Here is a 23,640-nt window from a genome sequence, read left to right on the forward strand (position 1 = left end):
ATGACAAAATTCTTAAAATATTGAATTTCAGAGGCAAAATGTCGGTAACTAATGGAGATTTGTGAATTTTTCCCACTGAAAAATTTTCCATTATAACCTGACATTTAAACCACCCTGTATGTACACAAGAAAAGACGACTCGAACAATACAAAGTTAAATTAATATTGCAAAATAATATTAAAATTTTGACAAAAAAACAACTTTCACAACATACGTACATACATATATATATATATCTCTACTGTGTTTGCAGCCGCATTTAATATTTCATTTATGATTTGTTTAGTGTCACTAAATTAGTGATTTATGTAGGATTTTATTATTTTATGGTTTGAATTTGAAAATTGGGCATTATATTAATTTAGTGATAACAAGGTCCTTAAATTCCAGAAATTTTGTCCGTGTCCGTTTTCCCATCGCTTGGATCGCCCCTGTGTTTTCGAAAAACAAGAATTTTCTTTTTAACCTGAAAAATGTTGGCGAATTAAATCAACACCCTTTAAATATGATTATCTGTATGACTTAATTGTGCACAGTTAGTAAAATCTTTAATTTAGGTTTAGAAAATCATCAAATTACATAATTGCACAAATTTTATGGAAACCTGTCTTCTTGGAATCGTATGAAATCTGATGCTCATGCATTTTCATGGATTCCCTTTGTTGAGAGTGGAGGGGTACATTGAGTCTCACTTTTTTGGCACGAGAGAATTTGAGCCCACCTGCTCAAATTCCTTGTCAACATTTTCCTCGAGTTTTTTTTTTAATTCTTAACTACAAATTAATTATTAGTGACAAAGAGAGACAACAATGAACTACATAATTATAAATTTAAGGTGAGTGCAAAGTTGTAAACAAGGTACTGTCCCAGGGCCTTTATCTTCACATGTAAACAAACACATGGGGGTGGGGTCCATCCAAAACAATGTGTATATAATTGGTCTCTTGACCGTGGTCAGAAACATTAGTTTAATATTATTGAAAAATTATTTACTACATATTTCTCATGAAGAAATACTGAGAATTAGATTGTTATCGTAATTTGATAACATCGTACCTGCAAAAGACATGGAGTTTTACCGTGTTTTAACGTCGCAGAGTCTTATACGTACAACACATGCAGAAGGCATGTGTTGTACGGGATTGGTAGTTATACGGCGCATGGATGATGTGACGTCAGCAGAGATCGGCAAAACCTGCTTTCATTATATACCTTTATGGCAACTTTAGAACGAAATCGAATTTCGACATGCGGTTTTCGCCAACCTGTTTCTAATTTTTCAAATACGGCCGAGTTAGAAGATGGGCATTGTAGATCATAAGGTCATGGCGCCACGGTGATGAGATGAACCTGTCAAATTTTTTGTTTCCACAGTTTTAGACGTAGTTTTGGGCGGGGATTTCAAAAATCGCCATCATTTCGTCGTGTTACGACGCCAAAGTAATTCCGTCGAAATGAGGCAAACTGAGATTTTTACAAAATTGAATATATACATGAAATACAGTTAAATTAAGTGTTCCCGTGCTGTCGCAGGTTTGTCTACACCATGTCGAAAAATGGCGGGAACACTGGATTATGGATCTAAATTCGAAATTTAATTTTATTTGGAGTTGAATCTGGGAATGATGCAAATAGGCGAGTATGTAGACCTGATGAGAGCAAAAATTTAAAACATGTATGATGCATGATTCTCCAGAGTGGCTCGATATAAATGAAATGAGGGAACCTTAATTGTTTCATTATTTTTTTTAATAATTCAGATTTCAAAATTTCTTTATTTTGTATCGCATTCTCAGAATTTTGGGTTGCTTAGGTACGTGGCCTTGCTGCAGTTTATTTAAAAACATTAACACTTCAGGGGGGTGTGAAGTGAATTTTCAAAAACTAATTATTTATAGTGTAAACACGGTATGTATAATGTATTATTTAATTTCAAATGTATTTAACTAACATTATAATAAATTATTACAAAAAAATCAAAATGAAATAAACTCTATTCTATCCTGAGTTCGTTATGTGGGCTTCTCACATGTGGAATAGTTGATGTCTAAAATACAAATTATAATATTTATTTGGTATCAAAAGCTTCCATAATGTTGTAAATACTTATGTACTTCATCATCGTCAGTGGAATGGACAAATAATTGGCGACGACTGGATGGGTCCTCTAGTGGTGTTTCCACTGCTGTCTCGATTTCCAATTCATCCTCATCCGTATAGCCATACATAGTGGAAAGTCCCATGTTCTCATAATCATGCACCATACTTTGAATTGTCATTGACTCTTCAAGATCGGGAAAAACTTCGTCATATTCGAAGTCTTCGTCGTCTTCGTCATCGATTTGGCCCGGGTTGATCTTAAATTAAGTTACAAATAATAAGAAAGTTATTGAGTCCGTGCAATGCAATGTGTCTTACAATTAATCTTTCCGTTGGAAGGGAGTCAATTAAGTCTTCATAAAATCGATCATTTGTCCAGTATTCTTCCCCTAACCTAGAGAAATTAGTTTAACACAGTTACCTATTTCTATTTAATAAGCCTTTGTATGAACACCTTTTCACATGGTTGACATGTGCAATCCAATAACTGGTATTATAATTTCTCATAAATTCTTCTGCCGTCCTTTGCACTGTGGAAAGGTTTTGATCAAGATTATTTTTCCGGATATAATCCTTTGTATCCTTCCAAACATATTCTATTGCCGAGAGGTCGCAATTATACGGGGGTAATCTATTGAAATCTTTGAGTTATTACAATGCCAACGATCTATTACATATGTTTGCTACATTACCGAAGTATTTCGTGACCAGCTTCCTTTGCCAGCTTATCAATAACGTAGTATTTGTTTCCAACCTTCATCGACTTAATAATGTCCCAAAGTTCCCATTTTAGATATTGCTTCTCTGGTTTTATGGGGCCGCGGCTTGGATCCCAATGATTCGTTAGCCAGGTGTACATGACCCCCTTCTTGTCCCTGGAGACTGGTACCTCGGCAGATCCGTGATATCTATTTCAGCGACACAACAGTACAATGTAGTTAATATATTAAGCGCAAAAACATTTAGATATATATATATATATATATATTTATATCTAGTATATTTGTATAAAGATGAGTTTAAGTTATGATTCTTAACGGTGCATTGTCCACAATAATCAGGAAACTTCCTTTCCCTTCCAATGATGTTAACAATTTGCGAAACCAGGCGAGATAGGTAGGGCCATCTACGTTTTCTGAAAATATTATGTAACATTAAAATACGAAAAAATCCATCTTCACCACCTGCAATTTTTTAAATGTCGACAAAAAATAATTAGATATAACGTATTTTATTTCTTACCCGCGTTAAGCACGATTAGCCGAGGTCCTCTACCTATTTTATTTTGCTTAAATGTATATAGTTTTCTTTCCTGCCAGCTTCTGAATGTTCTTGGCACCCATGCTTTGCCAGTTCTGGCGTGGGGGTCCACCCAGGTTTCGTCTGCTTATTATTTATTAACTAAACCGACAAAAACAATATTTTTATATAAATATACGGAACTAGTACGCACCTGTGTATATAATTTTTTTTTGTTGGGGTCCCTTTCGTTTTCTCGTAGACGTTTAAGAAACCGACCTCGCCATCGAATTATATCTTCTCTTTGTAGGATTGCAACTCGGAGATCAACTGTGCCAAATTTATACCCAATTTTGTGCATCAGCTTTCTAAACGTATACAACGAGCACTTAAATCTCGTTATTGGCTTAGACGATGTTCTCTAGAATAATAGTACTTGGATGTAAACTTATTCCTGGTTAAAAAAAACTATTTTTTGTACCTCTAAAACATCGTCGTCATCCTTCATCCGCGCCATAAACTCGTTATAAATTTCTTCCAGAAATGCGACGCGATTATTCTGAAAGTGTTTCTGTATCATGGCTTTTAGTATATCTAGTTTGAATTGGTCCAGCAATTTAAAAGTCCTCATTTCTCGTGGTCGTTTCTTTCCAGGTGTCTGTATTTGAACGTTGTTGCGGTGTGCTACAACGACCCTTGACACCGTCCAGAGTTTGACATTTGTGGCTAATGAAGCTAATTTCGAGGGCGATCCCACGAGTAGCTCTGAATTAGCTGTCGCCCTGTCAAAAAAGTATTTCACGTTGATAATAATCTGCTGAGCTGTTGATTGTAATGCCCGGCCACGAAAATTGAATGGGCTTTGAAATGACACCGGAGTATCTCTGGGACAATTATTCTCGGCTGATGGTGTTGGCGTTGCAACAACAAAGTCATTCATTTGCATAGGAAGCATCGTCGAGCTACACCTACTGAGACTTTGATATGGCTTAACTGCTCCCTCGACATCAGGTATAGGGTATATAAGGTTATCTTCTCCAACAAGGCTTTCTACAATTGCCCATTTCAAGAACATACCACATTCGTCGAAATTGCATGGCTGACCCATTAGTAAAGAGTCCTGGAGATACTTTGTGATAAGACTTTCATGATCTTCTGTCAAAGGTTTTGGCTCGTAAACTCCATTGTTGTTGATTGGCAGCCAGAATTTTCTGGCTGTTGGTATGTGTTTCATGTAACTAGGAATATAAATTAGAATGACAAAAATTGTTCTCGATTGGGCGGACGGAATAGCTAAATTATACTGGTCCGCAAACATTCCTCTGGAAATTTGTTGATTCGTTTGAGTACCTCCACCACCCACAACAAAATATTTGCGGGTAACCTGATTTCCGCTAGAAGTGGTCTCCACAACTTCTACGAGTTCTTTGTTGGAGTGGTCAATCGTCCCGATAATTTTTGGACTATCGCCACTTTCTAGAAAGATGGTCAAAAATCCAGAAAGGTTCTCGTGCTTCGAGCGCCTTTTGGATGGGCACAACATTTCATATTCAAGGAAAGATTGTTGAGCACTAGTTTCAGTGACTAATTCTGATATAAGCAAACGACATTTCCCAAAAGCTGCTGGTGGTTGTGGATATTCTAGGGTTGTTTTCTCAGTAATTGACGATCTATCTCAGAACCACCTCTTCTGGGTATCTCTGGAGTCTTCGCAGGTGTCATCCCCGTGGTGTCATCATCGGTGGATTCAGGTTGAGGGCCACTTGCTTCTTCAGCGTTACCGCTGTCAGCACAAACGCGGGTGTCGATTGGTTGGCTGGTGGTCGTGTGTATATTCGAAGTAGACACTGGAATATTACTCTCCGCATTTATCGGTAATGATCCATTCTGCAATAGTGTAAATAAAAAAATTAACTTGGTTCAATCGTACAAATTACACAACGAGTTACCAAATAGAACGAAGGAAATGACGGATATAACTCAGCAGTGTGACAGACTCCTTGCCACAAGTCGGTAACAAGTTGCATCCATTGTTTCCCCAGATCGGCACCCCTACTTGTTGAGATACCTTCGTCCTCGAACGATGAAAATCTTGCGAAGAATAACGTCAGGCTAGGGGAGAACTCGAACGGAATGTACTACAGTGAAGATGTATATCTCTTATGCACTGTTGATTCAAAAATAGACTTGCTTTTCATTACTAATGAAAATAAAATAAATAAATCCGGTCTCAATTTTTGGACTTTTTCAAGCAATTCGTTGTCCGCTGTTTCAGGGGGAACACCTAACAAGTATGCCTTGTCATGTTCACGGCACGCTAAGTCTGCAAACAGTTACTAAGCATTGAAATCAACGTCAATGTATTATTTGTAATTGAATTCATACGTATGTATACCCAAGGCATTGATTGGACCCCCAAGATCATCCATTTTTTCCAAATTTGTACCAGGACCACAGTAACTATATATATAACACAAATTTGAAATTGTAGACTCTTTTATGCACCAATAATGCACTAGCAATTTTATGCAACATTTACCGATATCCTGGTAAGTTAAATCTCAGAAGTCCCGAGTTGCGGTTATGATTATTTGCAGTTGAGTTGCTTGCGTCAATTGCTGCTCTTCGAACTCGTGCATCTAATTTTTGCTGTGTGCAATATTGTAATCGTCGTGTGTATCTCTGGGCGTAGAAGTTGCTTAACAGGGTTAAGGTGAGTATATGGGTGTCGTTAAAAATGGAGAGGTATGAACAACCCTCAGGGAGGGGTCCATTTAACTCCACAATAAAATGCGAAGCATTCTCAGCACTACAATTGAGTGAAAATTCATTGAGAATTTTTGCAGACCGTACTGCTTCTAATAGACTTTGAGGCTTATAATACGGCCTTCCTCGATGTCCTTCAGGGGCAAATAAGCCCTTTTCTCTGATAAAACTTTCATTCGAGCCGGGAAAAGTAAAAAATTGGTTTATCTAGGAGGTGATTGTAGAGTTGTCGACATGCATAGAAGGATACATGTTGCTGATGCTGGTGGAAATGGTCGACCCATAATGGGCCTGACGATACCCATGAATTTCTTGGGCATGTTGAGACATGTTCTTTGTGATTCCAGATTTCCTTAGTAAAGTAAAATCTATGCTTTGTGTTTCGTAATAAAAGCAATTGGTTGAGTTACATACTGCTATTGTGGAGCAGTCGGATAGATGAGCTAAAACTCTTTTTGAATATATGAAATTGGTGGTGATATTTTTCTGGTGGCAATAGTGCGATCGAATTACTTTTTCGTAGAATGCCGACAATTGTGTTCCAAGCAAATTGTAGCTTCGTTTCCAAGCAAATGGGAAATTTAAATCTGGGGTCTGACCTTGCTCATCCAAAAACGAGTTCCACTCTGGGGGAGTGTTGAATGGGTCATTGATACCAAAAGCCGCATATCCCTGGTATAATGCCGCATTGACAGAAGCATCTAATTAATTAATTTTTATTATAAGACCAGTTGGTTCGTAAAGAAATTGTGTTATAAATTATACAGCTTACAAAACATCACGAACACGGCATTCAGATCTGGGATAAAAAAGGGACGGTCGTTCCAAATATATTGTGACGTGGTTCCATTTTGGAACACGGTGTGCATTGTGACAGGGTAAACCATTTTCTGTAGTAAAGTCAAGACTTGAATGAATGCAGGATTGTCCTCGGAGCTACTATTTATATGACTCGAATAGGGCCTCAGAGGTAATTTTAATTACTAATTTGCAGGTGTTCAACGCAATATTAAATGCTTATGCAAAGTATTGTTTTTGAAGTGCTCCGACTGTGCGTCACTTGTTGAGTTACGAAACATTAATTACTAATTTGCAGGTGTTCCGACGCAATATTAAATGCTTATGCAAAGTATTGTTTTTGAAGTGCTCCGACTGTGCGTCACTTGTTGACTTACGAAACATTACTTACTAATTTGCAGGTGTTCCGACGCAATATTAAATGCTTCTGCAAACTATTGTTTTTAAAGTGCTCCAACTGTGCGTCATTCGTTGAGTTATGAAACATTAATCCATTGTTTCGACGCAGGTGCTTATCATAATTGACTGATAAGCCACCCAGATAACCATAATTCACTTTTTAATTATTTTCATCGCGTACCGTGCTGCTGGTGTAATACCATATGTGGGGCATGACAGTATAGCAGGTTTGCCTTCATTTATATCGAGCCACTTTGGATAATCATGCATAACGCATATTTTACATGTTTGTTCTCAACAGGTCTACGTACTCGAATATTTGCATTATTCCCACATTCAACTCCAACTCAAATTAAATGTGGAATTTAGATGTATAATCGCATAGCACCATAGTCCAGTGTTCCCGCCAGTTTTCGACATGGTGTAGACAAAACCTGTAACAACGCGGGGACACTTAATTTAGCTATATTTCATCTATAGATTAAATTTTTGTAAAAATCTCAGTTTGCCTCGACGTAGGATTACTTTGAGGTCGTCACACGTCGAAATGATGGCGATTTTTGAAATCCCCGCCCAAAACTACGTCTAAAACTGTGGAAACAAAAAATTTGACAGGTTCATCTCATCACCGTGGCGCCATGACCATATGATCTACAATGTCCATCTTCGAACTCGGCCGTGCTTGAAAAATTAGAAACAGGTTGGCGAAAACCGCATGTCGAAATTCGATTTCGTTCTAAAGTTGCCATAAAGGTATATAATGAAAGCAGGTTTTGCCGATCTCTGCTGACGTCACATCATCCATGCGCCGTATAACTACCAATCCCGTACAACACATGCCTTCTGCATGTGTTGTACGTATAAGACTCTGCGACGTTAAAACACGGTAAAACTCCATGTCTTTTGCAGGTACGATGTTATCAAATTACGATAACAATCTAATTCTCAGTATTTCTTCATGAGAAATATGTAGTAAATAATTTTTCAATAATATTAAACTAATGTTTCTGACCACGGTCAAGAGACCAATTATATACACATTGTTTTGGATGGACCCCACCCCGATGTGTTTGTTTACATGTGAAGATAAAGGCCCTGGGACAGTACACCTGATAAAGGATAGCCTTATCCTGTAAATGATACCAAACCATGGAATATCTGATTTGAAACGATGAACATTTGTAAAAATAAGTAAAAATCAAAGTTTTTAAAATTTATTGGTGCTTCTTCTTGTTGTTGTTGACAAGTTGTTGCAGGATAAATTCGGTAATTAAGATTTGCTTAATGGCTAATTTCGTATTGTGTTCTTTTGCACAAATTATTACTTTCTAATTTTCAAATTGCCCAGTAATCAATAATTAATTATGGATTTATCAATTATTTTTACGATTTGCTAGTACCGTTCCGACAAGGACTACATAATGGCCCCAGAACCCCTTCAGGGGACCGGAAATCAACACGTGGCCACCGAATCTCCTCCTCGAAGAAAACCCCCCCGACGCCTCACCCCAGAGGAGAGGGGGGTCATGCTCGAAAAGCGAAGAAACACCGTGCCCGAACTCCTCGGCCCCCTCGTGGACGCCGGACGGGCGAAAGATGTACGAAAATTACGAAATCTCTCTCGAAAATGGGATTTACACCTGCGTCACGTGCGGTTTTGTGACGGGGCCGCAATACAAAGAAAATTGGAAGCGATTACAACTGATTAAAAGGCACGTTAAGGCGGCACATTTAAGTAAGGGGGAGGATTTCAATTTCAAAGAATTTTGTGTACCTGGCACAAAATTTTTGATCGTCTCGAGTAATTTAAAAATATTTATTTCCAATTTTCAGACGCGTATCAATGTCATTTGTGCGAAAAGAAGTTTATCAGTAGTAAAGGGTAACTTAATTCTTTTTATTTTACACTATGATTAGGAAATTATTAAGATTTGATTTGAATTTTTCCCGCGCTAAACGTGACCACGTGTCCTTTCCAAGCTTGGAAAGGACACGTGGTCACGTTTGGCAAAGATGCTTGCCAATATCTGTGCCAAACGTTTCCCCAAAATAGCCAAAATTGCTCGCCAAATAAACCCTTAAAATTTGATAAGTACTCTTCGTTCAAAATTAATAAGCAGTAAAAAATCTGAAAGGTTATTCGGCAGATGAATTTTTCCCATAACTTGATTTTGTTTAAAAATACTTTTATTTTCCAACTTTGCTCTGATTTTCGTTGGAAAAGGAGACGAAATATGCACAATTAAATCGTTCTCAATGGCAACCTGAAACTTCGGCCATTTCTAGGGTTTTAGATTGTCAACTTGTCATGATATTTTGACATGTCATAAATGTCACACATTTATTTTTATTGACAATATGACATTTATAAAAATTTGTCAAATTCGAAATTGTCAACTTTTCTGTCAACTTGTCATTGACAATTATGACATTTTTGTTTTTTCTCTTTTCCCCAAATAAAAATCATCGTAGGCGGTATATTTTGTTTCTCAGCTACACATCTTTCTTGTCATACATTTTGAAGCTGTGACATTTATGACAAAAAATTGACAAATTGACATGTCATGACATTTATTCCGTTGACACTGACAATGTAAAACCCTAGCCATTTGACTTCTTAAAAAATTTTGAGGCATATTAATTTTGAACCAACTTTTCCCATTAAAGTTACCAGCTCCACCTCCGTAAGATGCATCCCCCCGAAGAATTCAAGGCCCCCCTCCGGCTTTGTGATCTCTGTGGAAAATCCGTCTCCAACCTGGACGCGCATTTGTGGGGTCACAATACCCCCGAGGAAAAAGAGCAAGTCGTCCAGTCCGGAAGAGGCTTCGCGATCTTGCCGTGTGACCGGTGTGGCAAAGAATTTACCGGTTTTGACAAATTCGCGGCGCATCAAACGATCCGGAATCGGTGCAAAGGGACCGGGCATCCGGTAGAATTTACGTCTCCGAATCCAGGTCTGGCACCGTGTTCTCTCCGATTTTGACAAAAAAACTAGTCTACATAAATCTGTCACAAGTTTAGTTAAAGGGTGTTTATTTAATTTGTCCCAATTTATCCGATCAATATTCGAAAACCTGCACTATAAAAAAGGTTGAAAAGGTAATTTTCTATTAGAGACACACCACTAATTAGTCTTTCGGCAAGTTGTATTAATCATTCCCTTAGCATTCTTCTTTTGAATTTGTCCTAATTTTCGTAAATTTATGCCGGGTTCCTACAAAAACATCGGAACAAATTAAATCAACACCCTATATAAATTTCCCAAAGATTAATCACCAAACCAATTTATGTACCTGTGCTAAAAAAAGTTGACATTTTCACCGTCCAACTTTGACAAGAATCGGGACAAATTAAATCAACACCCTTTAATTGAAATAAATTTGTGATCGATTTAAATACTCTACTGTTCATGTGAAAAAAGTGTAGCCTTCGCCGAGCCAAATTTCTCTAAAAGGTTACCTGGCAGCTATCCTAATTTTTTGGGGAATATCGTAGCAACGTTTGATTTTTGACACTGAAATAAATTTCTTTAATGGATAAAATCCGAAAAATGGACAAATTCCGCCAGGTAACCTTTCAGAATTTCTAGGGCCACACTTTTTTCACATGAACAGTAGTTGATTTGTCAAAACCGGAAAGAACACGCCTGCATTTCATTTTTTTTAAAAAAGGTTCAGCCCGGAAAATTGCATGTGCCACGTGTGGCAAACCGGTCTTTTACACGAACCTCCCCCAGCACGAGTGGACCCACAAAAATCGGATAGAAAAAGCGGAGAGTGCCCGACTCGGGAAGGCACCAATACCTCGATGTCACGTGTGCGACAAACTCGTGACTCGCTCGGCTCTCAAGAGTCATCTCCAAAGTCATGGAAATATACCGGAAGTTGAGAGGAAATTAAAGTACTTAAGAAACGTGGATCATGAAGGTGTCCCCCTTTCCCCCAGTGGGAAAGATGACGGTTTGTTGCAATGTCCTGGTAAGATTTTTCTTAACGGGGAACAACAATTTAGCCTCTAAAGCGTTTTACTCAGGACGGAATTTTCGATTGACAAAAAAAAACGGGAAAAGAAGATGTCAATACAAATAACATTTTGCACTGGAAATACTCGCATTTGTAGACAATTTCAAGTATTTAATTCCAGTTGAGTAACACAATTTCAATTTAATAGAAAACATTTGTAGAACTTGAACTAGAATTTCACGTGAAAAAATCCGTCCTGAGTACTTGACTTTAAGGAGTACGAAAATAATTCCGGGAATGTGGAGGAGTAGTGAAATATTTCGTTTTTTATAAAACTCGAGAAAACCAAAAGATCCTAAATTTAAAATTTGTCCAAATGTCCAAATTGTCATCCTACTGACTGCATACATACCTGTTCAAAAAAACTTTTTTTCATTCAAAGTTCTGTCATCTTGATTTCTGATTGAAGATTTTCACTCAAGTTCAGTCATTTTCTTTCAACCAAGTTTCATTTCACTTCATCCGACTTCATTTCTTACTTCGCCCCATAGGGTGAAAAATGAAGGGAGACAGAAATCCTTTCATTCAAAATCAATCGTCTGAAATGCGGCATTTATAAAACCACCCCCACCCCCACCTAAATCCACCCCCACCCCCATCAAATCCACCCCCACCCCCATCAAATCCACCCCCACCCCCATCCACCCCCACCCCCATCCACCCCCACAATTTTAATGGGGCAACGTGAGATACCTTGGGGCAAAGTGAGATTCTATTTCGTATTGGGGTATCGTTCGTAATTAGCAAGCGAAGCGAGCAGGTTAGGTTAGATCAACTAGGTACGCGGAAAGCCTGGAAGGCTGAGCTAGCAAATCTAGCTAGCTAGGCTAGATAGGACCTAGGTAGCTAGGGTAGCTAGAACCTAGGTAGCTAGGCTAGATAAAACCTAGGTAGCTAGGGTAGCTAGCCTAGCTAGCTATGCTAGATAGAACCTAGGTAGCACTTCTAGCTAGCTAACCTAGGTAGCCTTGCTAGCTAGCAGAGCTACCTAGGTTAGCTAGCTAGAATTTCTACCTAGGTTCTATCTAGCCTAGCTGGGTGGGGGTGGATGGGGGTGGGGGTGGATTTGATGGGGGTGGGGGTGGTTTTATAAATGCCGCTGAAATGACTGAATATTCCATTCAGGTTCATTCAAATGACCACATTTTCATTCCCTGTCATAGTCAATCACGTGAATGAAAATGAACAGGTATGACTGACTGACTGACAGACAAAATCTGCACATAAAGTAGCTAAATCCACTTTCTTCTTGCAGAACCGGCCTGCTCATCGCGCCTCTTTGCGACGCAATTCAACTTGGAAGATCATATCAGTCGTCGCACCGGGCGCGGGCGGAGCGCCCCTTCAAATGTGACGTTTGTCAGGCGCGATTCCTCGTCAGGAGTGATCTAATGCGACACGCGAAGAACCACCCGCCACGTTCCGCCCTCCGTCTCACGTGTCCCCAGTGCCCCGTCCTCTTCGCGAAGCCCAACGAGCTGAGAAAGCACTTGACGGTGGACCACGCCGTCCCGAAGGAAAGCGCGACGGAGAGAAGGCGCAAATACCGCGAGGGAGCAAAAAATCTTGGTGAGCGAATATGTACCAGTTCACATTCATTAATTCAAGGGATACATTATTCCTTCATGAAATTAATGAATATTTTTTTATAATTTTTGACCGAATGACGATTGAATTATATGTTCGTGAATGAATAATTTTATTCATTGTTCACTTTTCACGATTTGCTTCATACATGACATATGTAAATATGTTGAGAAATCAATCTAAAGGCCGGTGATTTAAGTCGTCTCCATCGTTTTTTGAAAACCGACACACATTTACTTCAAAGTTTTTCCGATTTTTGGAGCAACAAGTTTTCAAATATTAATCGGGACCAATTAAATCAACACCCTTTACTAAGAGATAAAATGAGTAAAAAATTCATATTGAACAATAGCAGTGTCTAAAGAAACACTTTGGACGCCAGCCCCCCCTTTCGATTTTTAAAGTGGGGTGAACGGTTATGTGACCGTGATGACCTGGTCACATGACGATGTACTTGTCGTCGTCGTCGTTTTATGCAAATAAATATGCATTTAAAAAAGTAGTATGATTTTCATAAGTAAAAAAAAAAAACTTATTATTTTTAAATGCATAAGGCTGCCATGGACATATAAATTATAACTTAAAATTATGACGTGTGACTTATTTTATAAGTTATAAGTCATGGAAATGCCATGTGTCGACGTATCCTTATAATTATATATAAAAAAGTGGTGGACGGTGTACATAAGGAGGGCCGAGTCGTTGTTGGTTGGAAGGTGGTTGTGGTGGACGGTGTATTTAGGAGGGGCCGGGTCGTGATCTTCTGGAAGTTGGGATGCGGGTCGCGATACGGTCGGAACGGCGAAGTGGGACGAGAGGGCGTGGGACGAAATTGGGAGAAAAAGGGTTCGTGACGGAGAGTGAGGGAGGAGGGTTTGAGGAGCATTGGGGAATAGCTGGAGGTGGGCACGATGGGCGACTTTGTGGGCAGATTCGAGGGGAGTAGCGGCAGGTTCTGCAGGGACGTCGACGACGTGGTGCTGCGGTTGAGCAGGACGAAGAGGAGGGGGATCACGGCGGCGATTGAGGAGGGCCTGCACGCGGCCTCGGAAAAGCTTGCAGTAGGCAAGGAGGAACGTTCCACTGCACGTAAGGAAGACGAAGACCGCTAGCCAACATGCTAAATAAATTTAAAAAATAGAGACAAAAGTCCTTAAATTTTTCTAAATTATTTTTTTGTGGCATGTAAACAAACTCTGCCAGATAACCGCTCAGATTTTTTAATTAAAAAAATATACCTATGATCGCCACCGTCGGCCATCCACTTTGTCCACACGGTGGACACGGCTGTGGGCCTGGAATGGGAGGACACTGTTCCCCATTTCCAGGTCCTAAGATGGTCGTCCAGCGACCATCAAACATGGTGGCGTTTGAGGCGCACGCGAAAACACCCTCCGCAGACTCCCCCCACCAACAGCTCCTCACACAGCTGTTGCAGTCCAAGGCTTTGGAAAGACACCCCATCTAAATTATAAAATTATAATTTTGAAGCAATCCCTACAAAGAATTGCAAAATAAACTTACCGTATGAGTATTTTGTATGAGAGGGAGCGAGAGAGAAAAAAACTGGACCAGACGAGTCGGACTCCGATACGCACATGTGCGGTTTTAATACACCGTTTACCACCAGGAATTGAACTTTTAATGGCTTTTCTTATTTTTACACATCTTGTACTTTGCAAGTAATATGGCTTTTACAAACTTTACAAACTTGCAAATAATTTTTATGTAGTCGTAAGAATTATGCAACAATTAACTCTTGCATTTGTACTACCTCCTCTTGAAAGACCGAGTCTCCCTTTTGGTGCGGAGATTGAACTATGCTCCAGTGACGGAAGATAATTTTCCAATGTCAATCATTTGAAAATTTGCTATTAATAATAAAAAGAGTTACTCACTTGTGACCAAGATCGGATGTCCTCCACTCCATATACCCTCTTCTCCATTTCGTTTACAAAAGGGCCGACATTGAATCCTGGTTGGATTTGCGATCCCTTTTTTATGCAAAGTTCTTTACTCAGAATAACCCGAGCGACGCCAAACGGTCAAACGATATGACTGCAAGTGTAAACCGAAATGTAGTTAAGCCTTTGTTTCTTATAAAAGCCGAGTTTTTAAATGCTAGCCAATGCTGAATAATGATGGAAATGCATGGAAAATGAAAACGCTATGAAAATTATTTCACAGTACATAGATTTATTAATAAATGTTAGATATGCCTATTTACAAAGATATTTATGCCTTACATATTAATTTATCTTTTGGTGGTGTTGCTGGTTCTGTGGTGTGGAGTGTGGTGGGTAGGTGTGGGTTTCACGGATTACACTTATCTATTTACAATACGGTATTTATATACATAGTATTTACATATTTACAATTTCTCGAGGTGGTATCTTCCTTCGGCCAGGTTGTTGTTGTTGATGTCCTCAAGAGAAGCTTTGGATAGAATTCCGAGAATTCCCTGGATTAAAAAGAAATAATATCAATGACTGTTATGATTAATATTTGGTATTCATTTAAGAAGGACTTCCAGGTGCATTTGTCGTACCAAAGTTTTGCGACAAGTTGTGTCCAAACAAGAGCGACTTGAAGAATGATAAAAAGCGCTGCAGCTGCTCCAGCAGCAATCCATGAAATAATATCATGCCCTGAATTTTCTGGCTGGGTTTGTACACTTGTATCATGTTCATTTACGAGTGCTGGGTGGTCAAAGTTGAGCTCAGTAGAATTCTCAGTTTCATTCGCAACAGTAGAATTATTTGCGACACTTGCATTACATTTGCTCCAAAACTCAATGAATTTGGTCAGAGGTCTTAGGTGAATCCTTTTGCATTCAGCAACAGTGCACGCCTGTTCAACGATAATTCCAAACTGTTTCTTCTCGGCTGTCAGTTGACAAAAATAGTCAGGTCGAGCTATCGGTAACCAAACTGACTTGTAAAATCCAAAAGTTCCGTTTCTTACACACTCCACACACTCGACTTCTATGTTCCGGAAGCATAGAGCTGTTGGGACGAAGGCGCAGATAAGAAAAATGTACAAGTTGATCTCCATTTTTACAGAGTTTACTGAGTTGATGACTACCAATTGATAACTATTTGACACTTTGATATTATTTATTCCTGAAATTTTGGTTTGCTAAGAGTTTAGCTACTTTTCGACTGCAGCAAGTCTGTCCACCGGTTTTCTCACTGTTCAAGTGTGCACGCTTTATAAAATTTTCGACAATTTCGTCGTTTGTATTTAGGTTAGATCCGAATACTCTGGTTGCTGCCTTCAGACTGAGCCCTTGACTTAATTTGTAGAGTATATATAGTACGAACAGGTCACAGTTAGTGGATGTGTCACTCTGAATCGTTCTAGTTAATTGGGAAACAATTGGAACGGGAATAGGGATATGATAGTGGTCAAAGTCTTCTCCCAAACTATCAATTGCAAAAGCAACTGTTTGTCCACCACGTCTCAGAATATAAATTCCTAACCAATGCTCACCAATTCCAGGTTTGCTATTTATAATGTACGCGGCGGGCAACCTTTTTAGATCTATGTTAACTATTTCACTGGGACTAAGTACATTAAAATTGTGGATTCCTTGTGGGATCATTAGTTTTCGAAGGTAACAGAGAAGTGACAAAGTATCCATTTTAAAACTGCAAAAGGGCGTCAGAATACACTTGGTTATTTTTGTCAATTTGAATTAGCGTTTGATTCTGGGCAATGGCAAAACAAGTAATTGTGTTAGTCAGGGCTTCTCGAAATTTCAATTCTATTTGAAGTTGGCCCTGTTTTTGTGGCTGAAATGCTCCTCCAAAGTTGTCAGGTGATAGATCTAAAACTACCATGAATGTTCCGTTTTTATAATCATCCTTAGTGATCCCTGTACCAAGTTCGGGGTATGTGAAAGCTGCTTGAATCGTTTCAAATCCAATCAGGTTGATGTCTTTGCTCATGTCAAATGTGATTTCTCGCCACAAGACCGAGTCTCCATTTACAGTGATGACTAAACTTTGAATGTTGAAATGGTTTAGGCAGAATATTGACTAAAACTCGTTCTGTATCTTGCATGAAAAACACAATCATTTCTGGCAATACACCAGACCATAAAATTTCTGAAGCAACGTTCATGGAACCTTTTGCGACTGAAAAAGTTTTGACATCGTAAGATCTTGTTGGTAGTTGCATTCGCTTCCCACTCGAGAGAAGTTTTTGGTGGTTTGTGATAATTTTGGGGTTGATTACATGTCTATGAATTCGAAGCTGGACATCTTCAAAAACTATTTTGTATGGGCACGGTGAAGTCGTTGTACTTGATACGAGATAAATTTCTGGTTGAGACCTTCGTAGGTTTAGTTTTATTTCTATATTTGGAGGTATCCACCTTCTTTGGTTAAATACTGGTTCGACAATTCGGCCAGATGTTTCAAAAATTTTGCTCGAGGCGCTGAGGGCGCGACGTTTCACATAACCTGGGTTTAATGCAGTAAATGTGTCCTGTGGCGAGTCGGGAATGAATATTTGTGGTGCAAGATAGTTCTCTTTCCCACCCGCGGTGAAAGAGAGTAAGTCTTGGATGTGATGGCGATACAAGTAATAATTGGAGCAGCGACTCACTACATGACCATTTAAGAGACACTCAGAACTCTCCCACAGACTTGGGAGAAAGTTGAACTGTGGAGCTACCTCGTCTGCTGCCTCGTCTGCGATGTCGGTACCATCGGCTTTTACGATTTTGCATTTCAAGTACAGTCTCGCTGACTCCAGGTCCAAATAATGCCCCCCACTGCTATTCACTATAAACTGGATAGGATTCTGGTTGTCACGAAAATTCGAAATAGGGTAGTACACCGAAATTTCAGAACTAACTGTTGTTACGTCCTGGTTAGGTAAACTGAACAAATCTACAGAGTTTGACGCTGCTTCGACTGAGCCCTTTTCCATTTTTTACAATTTCACTTCTTCTTTGTTGCAGACATTTTGGGAGCTTTTTTCTTCGGTGCTTTCGGTTTGGGCTTTGGCTTAGAACTGCGTGACCGTCGACCAGCGCCACACGCTTTAATATTTACACTTGTACTTTTTTTAGACTTGCCTTTACCACTTTGACGCGGTTTTGTCTTTCGTTTGGTTTTCTGGGGTTGTTGACTTTTAATCAGTGGGATTAGATCAGTCAGTCTGCTGTCTGAGGATTGAACCCTCCACTTCCGAATTTCATTTTACCTTCACCAGTTTGAACCTTGAGCGCCTTTGGGAGTTTGTCGAGGAAGCAGGCTCCTAGCCGACAAATAATTTTTCTCATAAACGTTTTGGCCTGAAGTGAAACGTTAACGCACTGGCTTGCAAGCTGGATGGTAAATATTGCAACTTGTCGTCTACTGGTTGGATTCTAATATTTGAAATTGAATTTGAGGAGACCGGTAAATACAACGGACGTGGAAAATTGATGTTAAATTGTTTGCTCGAGCAAGATTCTCTGGGAAATGTTCGAATAACTGGAAGTGTTTTTATTCCAATATACTGAGGGTGTACCACATTTGTCAGGACGAGACCAATGCTCGAGAACGACTGAACAGCAGGTTGTGGTGTTGGTGGGTTTATATTTCTGGAAGTGGTTGCAGTAAAATTTCCTCGTGTAGTTCAGAAAAAATGAAGTCTTCTGGCAGTCCGAATAACTTGTTTATATGTGATTGCAATTGTAATTGACATTCGAGGTTGTCAATGAATACATGTAAGATATCTATGGAATCAACCCTGGTTAGAAATATTCGCACCGGCTCGTCATCTAAGCTGTCAGCATAGGAATCAATTAGATCAGCGTATGAGTACTCTTCAGGTTCTTTAACCGTTTGGTAATATTGAACCCAATGTATCCCAGTAATGGATAAATCGGCGTCATCTGGTAGCAACTTGTACTCGTGGTCTGACTGCAAATTTTGTGATGTGTACTCTGATCCGTGTGCAAATGAGTTTGCTGTGAAGCCGAGGGGGCGAAGTAAATTTTCAGAGAGCGTAAATATTTTATCTGGGCCGGATTTTGATATTTTTAGTACTGTGCGGTGGCTTGGATCTTCATCTTTTTAAAACTCAATATCTCGATGGGAGCTTTGTGAATTTTCAAGAATGTGTTTAAAGCCGAAACGAACGACACAACTTGGGAGGGAACGGTTTTTGATGCGACCGTCGCTTTCGTTGTCGTGTATTTTACTTTGGATTGCAGCCATGTTTTAAATACATTATTTTTCCCATCGAAAAATTTGGGAACGACTGGAGGCAGGGGAGTTGGAGGGGTCGGTGGCACTGGAGATGGTGGAGAATACGAGTCAGTAAAAACTAGATCTGTGAGAGCTACTTCAAAATCGCGGTTTTTAAAATTCAATCCGTCTGCCAGCACATTCACAAAATTCGAATTGGAACTTATCAAGTCGTCGCTTCCCGCGTTGCTTATGACTGTCACACAAAACTCGTTGTCATATTCCACGAAATTATTCATTTCACTCATCAGAATTTTCAGGGCGACTAGTTTTTACAAGATCTTCATTATAAAAAGACGATTCTACTAATTCGTTGTTTTGATCTCGAAGTTGATAAGTTGGAGCCCCAGGAGTAGTGAATGAATTTGTCTATAGTGAATATTTCCATAGAGTATTGTGGCGTGAATCCTTTATAGAAAGTTTTTATTTTACGGGAGGATATTCTGACTCTGTCTCCTTCGGCATACTTTGGTAGAATGGGGTCTCTAGCGACGAGAGACGCGTAAATATTATGCCAAACTAATCCCTCGAGTTCTTTGGTTACATCTCTGCACTTTCTAATAGGAAGTGTAGCAATTTCGGATAAAAATTTGTGTGCTCTGCTAATTCGATCTGTCATTTTTAGGTACATAGATGGCCATATCCAAGGTTGGAAAGGCAAAGTTTCTGACACGGAATCTAGAATATAAGTGAAATGAAATTCGGTAAGACCGAGTATTAAATAGAAAGTACCTGTCTGCTGTGTCCACCGTAAAGTCAAATAGCAAATATTTGTGGTTGTTATTTTGTGTAGCCTTGTTCATTGCGTCAGTGAGAAAATTCTTTTGCCCTGGACTAAACTGCTTTTGTAGGTTAGTCAATACAGTTTTGTCCTTGATGGGTTTAAATAGGAATAAATACGATGTCTGAAGGAGACAAGTTCGCAACTGCTTCACGAAGACATTTTGAATTAGTATTGCTATAGTTGTTCGAGAGTGATGGCTTCGGCGGCAAAAAAATTCTGTGATGTAAGTATTGCTGGTCGGATCGCGTTCAAATTTTAATAATGCATCATCAATGACATAAAATACGTTTTGGCTGGGATCTAAATTCTGCAAATACTCTTCAGCTTCTTCGATTGACGAGAAAAATTTTGCCTTAGGGACATCTAGTAAGAACGATTCAAAAATATCCTGCCAGTGTGTGTAAACGATGAGTATTGAGTCAAATAGTGTGTCGAATGCCAGCTCCTGATTACGCAACAATTCTAACAATGCAAAAGTTTTTCCGACACGGGAAGCTCCTGCAAAGACTATATTACAACTATGCTTGAGTCTGTAGTCGAACTCCGAAACACTTTCTGATGGCATCACAAATCTTCCCCACGTAATAATCTAATGTGTCCTGTGGCTGTGGTATCCACTTTGTTCTTGTTCAAATATCTCGAGAAATTCAAAGCCGAAATTGCTGCTTTAGAAGTTTCATAAAGCCCTGGTGAAAATTCTTTTGCTTGTCATCCCTCTTATCATGACAAGAGACAAGGCAACGCCGCCACTTATTCCTTAATTCGTTCGACTCTTCACTCACCCCGATCATTATTGGCAACAAAAGTTTAACTAAATGTAACGTTAAAAGTGCCACAGCGGGGAAAAATAAGAACAAAGGCATCGGTATTATTCGGTACATTTTCAAAGCCACGAAATTATAAATGATGCAAAATAAGAAAGCGTAAAAGAGAAATAGAGCTGCCGCCTGGGTCGTAAAGTCGGCCGCCATGTGTAGAATTATTTGACAGGAGTCGTACTCCAAGAAATATTTAGAAATCTTAGCCCTCCCGCTAATTGCAATTATTCTCGCTTTGTTATTAAGGGAAGAAATACAGCTAGTTATCATTAACGCGGATAACGTGGCCACGCACACGGTCAGCGATAAGGTTCGAATTATTATCCAACAATTGATGAATAAGGTAACTTTTAGCGGAGTTATGATGTAAATTGACACGTTTCGGAAGGCAAGAGGTACCAAGTGGATTTGAGTAAGGCTGTAAGCATCGAATTGCATGTATGCGCTGGACGTGGGGACGATAAAGGTGTAGGAGGCGAAGGAGCCAATCATTCCGTTCAAAACGAGCCCGATAATGTCCAGTTTTTGTCCGTTGGTCAACAATTTTTTGAAATCTAGAAAAAAATTTCATTAAAGATTTATAAACCACGTTTCCTTGATTACATTTACGTATTTGTTTTTCCAGGATGACGAGACTGTTAATGGACTGAGAAACATTATCTGTAAAAGAAAACATCAAAATTTCCAGCAGTTTTATGAATAGACCAAGGCCTAAGAAAAGAATGGAAATTAATAATTGCACAAATGTTAGCTGTACTGAGCCAAATACTTGACCGAGTAGGAGAATTATGTATAAGGAGTTTGCACCAAATAAGCTGAACATTAATAGCTTCCAGAAGAATAGATTTTTCGAGTTTTTGTATGAAACCAAGGTTTGGCTGGGAATGTCCCAATCCAAGGGAAATTTGGGCATGTATTTAAATAATTTTGCAAAGTTGTCAAGTGCTCGCCACATTAGTGGGGTCACGGTCATTCTGATGAAGGTTCAGTGAAGCTTCAGTAATTCGAATGTTTTTTGTAGGAAAATTTCAGATTTGTCGTTATAAGTAGAGACAGATATGTGGTGTGTCTTCAATATGATGTTAAAATGATGTTCTGCCCCAAAATTGTGTCGGCTTTTAAGACGCAAAGGACATTTGGTTTCATTGTTTTGTTTTGAAAATTAATGACTAATTCGTGCATAATTGAATATTTTCCTAGAACTCATTTCAATGTCAGTATTTATATTTATTGTTCATTGGCGTGTGGCGTATCATTGGCGATGGCATTGGTAGGTAATAACCTGACTAAAAGTAATAACTCGTGTAATGAAAAACTTTTTCTAGGATCTGTATCTAGAACGGCAAGCTTTTCGGTATTTATTAAAGGTGATAGTAGCTATATATATACCTATATGTATGTACGTATAAATTCACTAAATCTAATAATGCAACTCTGTGGGCATGAACCTGCTTGAGCTATTATGTACGCCTCTTGCTCATGATAACGAGCGTTTAACACGGAATTAACCCAAACGGCCACTTTTATGCATATATGAATTTGAAGTATTAAGTATTTTAAGCCTTAAAAGCAAATGGAAATACATTATAAGCAAAGTTTTTTGTTATTATTCGACTCGTTGCTATACTCGAGTTCTTAGTTACTAATCCCATGCGTACTTATGTATGTTCCTACTTTAATATGCCACATGCCTATGAATAATAAGTACAAATATTTACAATGACAGAACTCTCAGTAAATATTCAATTATGCGCAAATTGTCAGTTGACGAATTTATCCCCCATAAGGGGCAATTAAACGCCAAGTTAAGTACCACCATTGATTTCGGGATTGATTTTTTAAAAACTAATCCCAAAATTAGACATAACAGCCGACTCGCTTGTCATGTTTTAAATGAAATCAGAGGCAACACGTTGCAAAACGTTGACATAGGTGTCGTTTAAATAAACTTAAGCAAAAAAGAAGCGAGAATGGCATCGGCATAACTAAATAATTCTTAAAATAGACTGACAATGTTAATAATATTTAATTTATATGAGATGAAATCAATAATCCCTCCATCCATATAACATGTATTGCATGAGGATATACACGAGTAGACTAAGCAGGGGAGCTTCACCACCTGCCCCTCTCAGATCTTGATGTGGTTTGGATATGTGGTAGTGTCCCATGAGTGCACTAAAACCCTGAAGTGGTTTGACTCCCTGGCCACATTTGCCCCCGCCATACCCACTCAAAGGCGCCAAAAACACGAAAAAAGCCCTGTTTTCACTTGTTCAAACCCTCACCAAAAATCCAATTTTGCTCGGATTTTTGTAAAATTTACATTTTTGTAATCCCGGATACTTGCTTGATCATATCCAGTAGCAATCTGAACTTTTTTGAAATTTTGAATTTTTTCGAACAATGCATCGAAAATGCCCGAAAATTTCGAAAATTTCAAAAAAGTTGAGATTGCTACTGGATATGATCAAACAAGTATCTGGGATTACAAAAATGTAAATTTGATCAAAATCCCATCAAAATTGGATTTTTGGTGGATTTTTGAAGTTGGTAACAAATCAGATGAAAATGGAAATGCGTATTTTGTGCTGGGCAATTTCACTTACCATTCAACTTCTTACTATGAAATAATGCGGAAATTGAAAGGTTTCGAAATATTTGAGATTTTAGAAGAGCTTCTCCATACCAGAGAAAACGGGAAATTCTTCGATACGAGTAATGGGACAACGCGTTGTTTTCTCTTTAATCCAAAGGATGGGCAAATGCAGCGTTTCCTTTTCGTAGCTTTCAACTTTTGGAAGAATGAGCTACAGCAGGTGGGAATGTATTTGGAGCAGGCGGGGATTCATCGGTACTGGCAGGTAGTGGAGAATTG

At 38.9% G+C, this 23,640-nt stretch overlaps 4 protein-coding genes and 1 long non-coding RNA gene across 5 annotated transcripts; 1 reads left to right on the top strand and 4 right to left on the bottom strand.

Annotated features, from left to right (window-relative positions):
• Positions 1-829: 829 nt before the first annotated feature.
• LOC118438824 lies at positions 830-3,488 on the bottom strand. The gene is made up of 7 exons (XM_035859595.1): positions 3,344-3,488; positions 3,140-3,236; positions 2,794-3,009; positions 2,556-2,732; positions 2,420-2,495; positions 2,116-2,358; positions 830-2,048 (listed from the first exon to the last, which is right to left on the bottom strand). Exons 3-7 carry the CDS (start codon positions 2,958-2,960, stop codon positions 1,995-1,997), a joined length of 717 nt encoding a protein of 238 aa, XP_035715488.1. The 5' UTR covers positions 2,961-3,009; positions 3,140-3,236; positions 3,344-3,488; the 3' UTR covers positions 830-1,994.
• A 4,587-nt stretch (positions 3,489-8,075) lies between these two features.
• On the top strand, positions 8,076-13,317 carry LOC118438823 (zinc finger protein 766-like). Its single transcript, XM_035859594.1, has 6 exons — positions 8,076-8,569; positions 8,701-9,038; positions 9,137-9,185; positions 9,971-10,260; positions 10,978-11,283; positions 12,584-13,317. Exons 2-6 carry the CDS (start codon positions 8,900-8,902, stop codon positions 12,718-12,720), a joined length of 921 nt encoding a protein of 306 aa, XP_035715487.1. The 5' UTR covers positions 8,076-8,569; positions 8,701-8,899; the 3' UTR covers positions 12,721-13,317.
• Positions 13,318-13,482: 165 nt separating this feature from the next.
• On the bottom strand, positions 13,483-14,287 carry LOC118438784. Its single transcript, XM_035859535.1, has 2 exons — positions 14,154-14,287; positions 13,483-14,035 (listed from the first exon to the last, which is right to left on the bottom strand). Exons 1-2 carry the CDS (start codon positions 14,275-14,277, stop codon positions 13,521-13,523), a joined length of 639 nt encoding a protein of 212 aa, XP_035715428.1. The 5' UTR covers positions 14,278-14,287; the 3' UTR covers positions 13,483-13,520.
• An 804-nt stretch (positions 14,288-15,091) lies between these two features.
• LOC118438785 lies at positions 15,092-15,928 on the bottom strand. Its single transcript, XR_004837061.1, has 2 exons — positions 15,464-15,928; positions 15,092-15,376 (listed from the first exon to the last, which is right to left on the bottom strand). It is a non-coding gene; the product is annotated as an uncharacterized LOC118438785 (long non-coding RNA).
• A 4,577-nt stretch (positions 15,929-20,505) lies between these two features.
• LOC118438783 lies at positions 20,506-23,102 on the bottom strand. The gene is made up of 2 exons (XM_035859534.1): positions 21,372-23,102; positions 20,506-21,316 (listed from the first exon to the last, which is right to left on the bottom strand). The coding sequence occupies exons 1-2, from the start codon at positions 21,733-21,735 to the stop codon at positions 20,592-20,594; spliced, it is 1,089 nt and encodes a 362-aa protein (XP_035715427.1). The 5' UTR covers positions 21,736-23,102; the 3' UTR covers positions 20,506-20,591.
• Between the last annotated feature and the right edge of the window lie 538 nt (positions 23,103-23,640).

The sequence above is a fragment of the Folsomia candida genome, unplaced genomic scaffold (assembly GCF_002217175.1).
Source record: "Folsomia candida strain VU population unplaced genomic scaffold, ASM221717v1 Fcan01_Sc026, whole genome shotgun sequence".
Lineage (NCBI taxonomy): Eukaryota > Metazoa > Arthropoda > Collembola > Entomobryomorpha > Isotomidae > Folsomia > Folsomia candida.

Excerpts from the sequence above, each read along its gene's own strand:
- LOC118438784 (XM_035859535.1), bottom strand. The coding sequence starts at position 14,277 with ATGTTTGATGGTCGCTGGACGACCATCTTAGGACCTGGAAATGGGGAA. Across the intron at positions 14,036-14,153 it reads GCCGACGGTGGCGATCATAG|CATGTTGGCTAGCGGTCTTC; the intron begins GTATATTTTTTT and ends AAATTTATTTAG.
- LOC118438824 (XM_035859595.1), bottom strand. The coding sequence starts at position 2,960 with ATGTACACCTGGCTAACGAATCATTGGGATCCAAGCCGCGGCCCCATA. Across the intron at positions 2,496-2,555 it reads CATGTCAACCATGTGAAAAG|GTTAGGGGAAGAATACTGGA; the intron begins GTGTTCATACAA and ends TAATTTCTCTAG. Across the intron at positions 2,359-2,419 it reads TTCCAACGGAAAGATTAATT|ATCAACCCGGGCCAAATCGA; the intron begins GTAAGACACATT and ends ACTTAATTTAAG.
- LOC118438783 (XM_035859534.1), bottom strand. The coding sequence starts at position 21,735 with ATGACCGTGACCCCACTAATGTGGCGAGCACTTGACAACTTTGCAAAA. Across the intron at positions 21,317-21,371 it reads CATCCTGGAAAAACAAATAC|ATTTCAAAAAATTGTTGACC; the intron begins GTAAATGTAATC and ends ATTTTTTTCTAG.
- LOC118438823 (XM_035859594.1), top strand. The coding sequence starts at position 8,900 with ATGTACGAAAATTACGAAATCTCTCTCGAAAATGGGATTTACACCTGC. Across the intron at positions 10,261-10,977 it reads ATTTACGTCTCCGAATCCAG|GTTCAGCCCGGAAAATTGCA; the intron begins GTCTGGCACCGT and ends TTTTTAAAAAAG. Across the intron at positions 11,284-12,583 it reads CGGTTTGTTGCAATGTCCTG|AACCGGCCTGCTCATCGCGC; the intron begins GTAAGATTTTTC and ends TTCTTCTTGCAG.